This window comes from Dermacentor silvarum, chromosome 3, assembly GCF_013339745.2.
Source record: "Dermacentor silvarum isolate Dsil-2018 chromosome 3, BIME_Dsil_1.4, whole genome shotgun sequence".
In the NCBI taxonomy this organism is placed as follows: Eukaryota; Metazoa; Arthropoda; class Arachnida; order Ixodida; family Ixodidae; genus Dermacentor; species Dermacentor silvarum.
Window position 1 is genome coordinate 144,552,189 of NC_051156.1, and position 7,746 is coordinate 144,559,934.

At 50.9% G+C, this 7,746-nt stretch overlaps 1 protein-coding gene across 1 annotated transcript; it reads right to left on the reverse strand.

Moving 5' to 3' along the window:
• Window positions 1-4,300: 4,300 nt before the first annotated feature.
• On the reverse strand, window positions 4,301-5,844 carry LOC119444839 (cuticle protein 16.5-like). Its single transcript, XM_037709181.2, has 2 exons — window positions 4,878-5,844; window positions 4,301-4,411 (listed from the first exon to the last, which is right to left on the reverse strand). Coding segments are annotated over exons 1-2 (960 nt in total). The 5' UTR covers window positions 5,836-5,844; the 3' UTR covers window positions 4,301-4,409.
• Window positions 5,845-7,746: the final 1,902 nt, after the last annotated feature.

Sequence of the window (7,746 nt, forward strand, 5' to 3'; positions counted from 1 at the left end):
CGATGGCGAGGCATTGTTGTTCGGTGATGGTATAGTTTCGCTCAGCAGGAGAAACAGTACGACTCGCGTAGGCCACGACTTGCTCTTCAGACGCGTGTTTCCGCTGCAGCAGGACAGCGCCTATTCCATGCCCACTTGCGTCAGTGTGGAGGATAGTAGAGGCTGTGGGATCAAAGTGACGAAGCACTGGTCCTGATGTGAGGCATCGCTTGAGGGTCTGAAAGGCGTCTTCACATTCATCCGTCCAGGTAAAGGGTGTGGTCGTGGTCAGGAGTTTATGAAGAAGAGCTGCGATAGTCGCGAAGCCACGGACAAAACGGCGGAAGTACGACGCTAATCCGAGAAAGCTGCGAAGGTCTTTAGGTGTGGTTGGTGTTGGGAAATGCTGTACAGCAGCGACCTTGTCGGGATCTGGCTCAATGCCGTGCTTGCTGACCACGTGACCTAATACTTTGATGCTGCGGCTCGCAAATCGACACTTCTTAGTATTGAGCGGGAGACCGGTCTTGGCTAGACATGTTAGAACGTCGTCTAAACGTTTTAGGTGCTGGGAGAAGCTGGACGAAAAGATGACAATGTCGTCCAGGTAACATAGGCCGGTTTTCCATTTGAGGCCGTGCAGTACGGTATCGATCATTCGTTCAAATGTGGCTGGCGGATTGCACAGACCAAAAGGCATTACGTTGAATTCAAAAAGGCCATCAGGTGTTGCAAACACCGTCTTCTCTTTGTCGGGCTCATGCATCGGGATCTGCCAATATCCAGAACGCAAGTCGAGGCTCGAAAAGTATTCAGCACCTTGTAAGGTATCCAAAGCATCGTCAATACGGGGCATAAGATATACATCCTTACGGGTAATTTTGTTTAGTGCCCTTTAATCGACGTAAAAGCGTACCGAACCGTCCTTTTTTTTAACTAGGACAACAGGAGACAACCAAGGGCTTGCTGAAGGCCTTATAACATTCCGAGCGAGCATGTCGTTGACTTGGTCTTCTATAACACTCCGTTCAGCAGACGATACACGGTAAGGGCGGCGACGAATGACGCGGGATCCGTCGGTTTCGATGTGATGAGCGGCCATGGTTGTTTTACCCAAAGCAAGTTTGGTGTTTTTTTAAGATGGTCAACAAGGCATCAGTGTGAGTTGGGCTCAGATCTGAACTCACAGTGGCGCTCACAGCACTGGGTGAACCGTCCCTGTGCGTACACTCGGCGAAGGAAGAAACAGGCGAAGCAGTCACGACACATACTGGTGCTGCGTCGATAAGCATGGCAACAGTGCAACCTTCCGGCAGCAGAAGTGCCTCTGATGTCATGTTGTAGGCGGTCAGACTGGCGCAGCCGCGTGAGGAACGCACTAGACAAGAAGCGATGGCGATTCCCCGAAAAATGCAGCGCTGAGAAGCGGAAACCACTGCGTCGCTGTCGGTATTTTCGCTTGATCTAATGATGTGAATACGGGCTTGGCCGGGTGGAAGAACAAAATCTGCCGCTGTGACAAGGTGGGGTGGCGAGGAATCGGCAGCGTCAGAGACCTCGGTGTCCGTAATATGTATAAGTGGTTGTCCGCACGAAATGACAGCAGATGCAGCTGACAAGAAATCCCAGACTAAGATGATCACATGAGTGCACGACGAAAGCACAGTAAACTGTATATGATGGCGAATTCCGTCGATGAGGACACGAGCAGTACAGGGTCCGGTAGGGTAAATCGGACTGTTATTGGCGCCACATAAGACCGGACCAACATACGGAGTTTGCAGTTTTCGCAGACGGAAGCATAGCTCGCGATGAATAACAGAGATGGCGGCGCCAGTGTCAATAAGAGCGTCGACAGAAACACCTTCCACACAAACAGCGAGTAAATTAGTCGGGCGAGCAGGAGGAATCGGGACAGTTCGCAAACAAGCAGTTTCTCCTGCAAAAGCTATAGCGTATAGTTTTCCGCATGGTTGTCGAAAGAAGTGGAGGCAGGACTTAGGGGCGATGAAGTACAGCGGAACGGAGACGGGGAACGACGACGGGGTGAGCGAGAAGACCGGGACAAGTTTTGGGACAACGGAGGTGAGGTCGAGCGACGTGACGAGGATATATAGGCTCCTGGAACGTAGGCGTCCGATCTGGGCACGTAGTCTCTCTCATAGGCGGAATAGCCACGTCGTTGATCATGCTGGCGCCGGCGGCAGAAACGAGAGATATGACCACGTATGCCACAGTAGAAACATACTGGGCGGGAAGGGCGCCAGGTAGAGTCGTATGGTTGAACGAGGGCCTTCGCTGCCATCGAGGCCAGGTGGTCGCAGACAACGGTGGCAGGTGCAGATGGGACTGGGACCGCAGCCCGCGAAGCAATCTCGGCGTAAGAAGGTGCAGAAACAGGCGCAGGGGACCGGGCATGTGTGACACTTCGTATGGACGCCAGTTCTTTTTTAATGATCTCGCGCTAATTGGGAGGAGGAGCACGCAAAGACGCAATGGCGGTGTTGGCTGGAGCATGGCCGTGAAACTCCTCTCGCGCAATGATGCTGAATGAGCGCTCGCAATTCGTCGTTGTCGGTAAGGTGAGCGTCGCAGGAGGCACGTGGAAGACGAAAGGAGCAGATCGTTGCAAGTCGTTGGCAAGTCGTGATGATGTCACTGACTGAAGTGGGGTTCTGAATAACAAGGGCGTGAAAAGCAACGCAGTTGATGCCCTTCATGATATGGTGGATACGTTCCACTTCGGGCATGTCTCTCTGAACGCGGCGGCAGAGAACTAGAACGTCTTCAATGTAAGAGGTATAGGATTCCTCGGCTCCCTGGATGCGGGTAGCGAGCTTCTGTTTCGCTACTTCGGAGCGCCCAGCAGAGGTGCCAAATATCTGTCGCAGCTGCGCAGTAAATGCTGGCCAATCAGGGAAGTCGCGCTCATGGTTGAAAAACCAAGTTTGGGCGACCTGCCTAAGGTAGAAGGCAACAATACGGAGCTTGTGTGACTCGTCCCAATGGTTGCAAGCGCTCACCCTGTCGTACTGGTCAAGCCAGTCTTCCATGTCTTCGCCGCGAAGGCCAGAAAAATCCTGAGGGTCGCGTTGGGGTGTGGTAACGGACCAACTAGGCCCAGCTAGTGGAGCTGAGGTGGTGGTAGCAGTGGAGACGGTGGTTTGTGCCATGACTGGTGTTGGCGAGCACAACCGTCGACCACAACGGAGCTCCACTGGTGACCGGTAGAGCAAGAGGACGGGGATATCAACGCACGCTCCACCACTTGTGAGACGACGCCCGGGACGGAGGCAGAGCTCTTGTATTGTCACACAGCGCGAGACAGCCCACGAACATCAGCCCGACAAAATGATGATGATTATGAGGATGGGTATATACACAAGTAGACGATGATGAACTGCACAGTTAGCGCTCACAATATATATATTTTTGTCTTCTGGTGGGCTGGCGGAACTGCACGTATAAAATAATAACCGCAGTACAGTGCCGTTGATATTATAGCTCATTTTCTTACGAGAGTGCCCCATTGAACTTCATCGTTGTTAAAGAATGCCGAGAATGTCATTAACCTTCAAGCACTGATACTCTGGGAGAACAGTCTTTTGTCGTACTCATCGAGTTCGTAGGACGTCCTATTGTTTGGTTTGAAGTGGCGCATAGCGCCTTGTTGTTTAAGTCAGTAATTTGCAGGTGTCAGATGTTCAACACTGTTGTCAACCCAGAACTACACAAGAGGTTGTTGTGAACGAGAAGAGAAACAGAGGGGCTCAATTTTTGTTAAGCACGACCTCATAAACGTAGCAGGCAATGAAGGTAAGGAAAGCGTAGGGGTAATTAGTGGTGGTTGAAACTTAAATGTAAAACATAATGAAGAAAAGTGAAATGAAAGTGGATGAAAAGTTTACTTGTCGCCGGTGGGGAGCAAGCCCACAAATTTCAGATTGCGCGAAGTTTGTAGTGTACTAGAGGTTGCGAGGCTATGTAAGCGCCCTATCGTATGTTCAATTCAACTCAACCTCAGCGCATCTACTCAACGTTGATATATTGAAAGAACCTAGTGTGCAATTATGGACAGAATATTTTGATTTGCACAAAGTCCATGCCATGTGGCATGGGCGCCAGTGGTACCATCAAACGAATGTTACAAGTATAGTTGCAGCGTGAGCTCTCGAGAAGAGTGAAAAAAAAAGCTTCAGAACCCTCTCAAGTATCCCAGCAGTAGCAGTGCCCCTTTATAAATAAAAACAGTATGCTCTCCTAAGAGAACTTGAAGAGGAAGAATGGAATAGAAGGCAACAATCCTACATCACAACAAATATTTTTCAACGAAAATTTTATTTGGAATCTGTACAACAGTGCAAGAGATGTCAACCATGGCACTTGCTTTAGGTGCAGTGGAAGATGATTTGCTGGGACTCCGCCTTTGTTTCTAGAAAGAAACAAAAAGAACAGGTGTTTGTTATCAAACTGAAGCACGTGAGCCAGACAAATTGCGCTGATTCAATGCCGTGATTTTCTGCGAAAAAATTTCTATAGAAAACAATTGGGGGTATTGCTTCTTGAACGATAACGTGAGCAGATGCTAACAAAGAACTAGAAAATATGTTGGGAAGCATAACGCTACTCCAGCAAGTGATGTATCCAAAAACACAAGCTGCTCTTTTCTCACTCGTAATAGTGCCGCTACACGTTCACTATATAACCAAATACGCTCACTTGCAGCGTTTACAATTAACCAACACACCGGTTTGTGAGTAAGTTTGCGCCTTGCAGTTTTCGTTGTGAGTTCAAAGAAATATGATGTTTCTTTCCACAGCGGGATCTACTATCGATTGTTTCTCAGCATAGCATAACCTATGTTTAGATTAGGGTCACCTGAGATGAGAGCTACTTACATTTCTTCTTGCGCAGAAGAGCGGCGTAGTCGAGGCCAGCTAGGCCGTACTTGTAGTTGAGACCATACGTGGGCAGAAGCCCGTATCCCACGCCGTAGTGACTGACGCCGTAGGCAGGAGCCACAGCGGCTACGGCCGGAGCAGCCGCAACCAAAGCGGGGGCAGCCGCCACGGTTGCAACGGCCGGGGCCGCGTGGTGCACCGTGTCAACACGAGTGACTGTTGCCGCTGGTGCCGCGGCGTGGAAGGTCGTCACCGCTGGAGCGTGAGCCACCACAGCTGGAGCTGCGTGGAAGGCGGCCACCCTGGTCACGGCTGGGGCTGCCACAGCAACGGCTGGAGCTGCGTGTACTGTTGCGACGGCAGGGGCGGCGTGGTAGGCGACCCTGGTGACAGCAGGCGCGGCATAGGCCACTGCGGGGGCGGCGTGGTAGGCGACCCTGGCGACAGCTGGTGCGGCGTAGGCGACCCTGGTGACCGCCGGTGCGGCGTAGGTGACCCTGGTGACCGCCGGAGCGGCGTAGGCTACTGCAGGAGCAGCGTGAACCACCCTGGTCACGGCTGGGGCAGCGACTACGGCCGGCGCTGCGTGGTAGGTCTGCACTCGGGTCACGGCCGGGGCAGCAACGAAGGCCGGAGCGGCGTGATAGGCGGCGATCCTAGCAACGGCAGGGGCGACGGAGAGTACCGGCGCCGGAGCGTGGTAGGTTGCCACCGCCGGTGCCACGGCAGCGACGGCTGGTGCGGCGTGGTAGGTCTGGAACCTGGAGACCGTGGCGACGGATGGAGCAGCGTGCACGGTGGCCACTGCCGGGGCAGCGTGAACGGTGGTTACTGCAGGGGCGGCGTGATAGGTGGCCACTGCCGGGGCTGCAACGGCGTAGCTGGCGGGGGCGAGGCCAGTAACGGCAGCGCCGTAGCCACCACCGATGAAGCCAGCGAAGGCGTTGCTGGCCATCGCCAACACGAGAAGAGCACGGAACTGCGAGAACAAATAGACGTATAGCTTTCTCTAGAGAGATCTACAAAGACTGTTAAAGGAACACAAAATCAAAATGTATACTTTGGTAACTTGTTTTGTGATAGACCATCAATAAATAAAACTTTTCGCTCATTATGTTGGGAGAACTGTTGGTGACTAAGTTCTTGTTTTGAAGGCATCATAGAGTTTCTGCTTCTGCGTCGGGCAGTGTGCCATAGCGGTTTCGTTATGGACGTGTTTACACACGGTTCGCGATTTCCTCTTCTTGTGTCCACCAAGCTCATGCTTTTCAATATTTCTGTTCTTGAATACTTGTATTGCGAGACAAGTACTCTGACGGTAATGGGTGTGATGCTCTGCTGCTGAGCGCGAGGTAGTGGGATCGATTCCAGACCGTGGCCACAGCATTCCGATGGGAGCGTAGTGCAACAGCGCTTGTGTACAGCGATCTGGAGACGGGGTAAAGAGCTCCAAATGGCGAATGCTCCATGGGAGCCTCCCACTACGGCGTCCCTCATAGTAGCGAAGTTTGGGGTCGCGCAGCCACAAACAAAGAGCGACAGCGATTGCGCAAAGGGTAGGCAAATTAGTTACGCGGAAATGCGTAATGTGACGAAAGTTATGATGCAAGGGAAAAGTGTAATTGGTGCGAAAAATTTTTACCCAGCTTTCAGGTTGATACTATTCGCTTTTCACGCAAATGATCAGCTTCGCACTGCGGTTCAACTCCCTTTACAAGGCGTGTATCAAGGTTTGAGGCCCAGCTAGTGGTGTTCCATTACAGGGCACACCGGAATCAGGATTTGGTTGTATCATTTTTTATGATGATATATTTCACGTTTGATGCACATATACGTTGCTCGCGGGAAATAAAAAATAAACGAGACAGTTGGAATTCAGAGCTTGTCCTCGTCATTTCCTGTCCTTGTCCCGGTGTGTGCTGTAATTCCCAGTGTACACTATAGCGCCGTTATTTAACTTTGCTCAGCTTTATATTTGTCCCTTGTTTGTTAACCATTCAATTTTGTCTTGTACGTGTCGTACGACACTGCGTTAAATATTATCCCGACGATATGCTATTCCCACATTCCTAAGCTGGATCGATATATTTATATATATCCCGACGCTTCGGAATATAAAGCTTTCCGCTAGAAAAGTACTGGTAATTTCTGAACGTCGCCCAAGCACCAATCCACCATTCTCGCGGGTACCTTCTTATACCTGTGTGATTAGAGTTCCACATTCTCGCCATACTAGGTTCCGCGTGCATTTACCGGAACACTTACATGTAGGCATGCTGCCGCATGTTTTTTTTTTCCTTTTTTATCTGAGCTTTATGTGAGCAGTGAGAGTCCTCGAACAGTCTACGCGGGAAGTGCTTCAGTTAAGCAAGGACGCGTTCGGATATAGGGTTTCTCCAGCTCTGTCGCATTCTCGAACTCCAGCTGTGCGATGTACGCAGCAGAGCCCTCATAATAGGGCCTCCAATTTAAACGCAAGAAGAGCAAACCTTTCCACGCGAAGCGCCTCTCAGCTTTTACTGATGTATGAGTTTCGTTTCCCTGTCAGAGATTTCTTTATGGCCTATCCTTCGGACACGAAAGGACGCATTAGTCTTCCGTTAGCGCAACTTGATTTTTTTTTCCGTTCTCGCGTCGCTCCCGTCTAAACGAAATAGCCGACCAATCGCTTTCCAAACCGGTGCATTATTTCGCTGCCCCCTTGACGACACCGCAGTTTTTAGCCAATAAATTTGATGCAGCTTAAGATAAGATTATGTCAGTGTGCGCGATATCGATATCTGCCAATTTTGTTTTTAAATATAGCCTGTAAGGTAGTGAAACTGAACAGTGGGTTGCGATTGACGCCGTACAGAGGTGGGGCTCC

Bases quoted from the DNA above. Each gene is read 5' to 3' on its own strand.
- LOC119444839 (XM_037709181.2), bottom strand. From the start codon at position 5,835: ATGGCCAGCAACGCCTTCGCTGGCTTCATCGGTGGTGGCTACGGCGCT.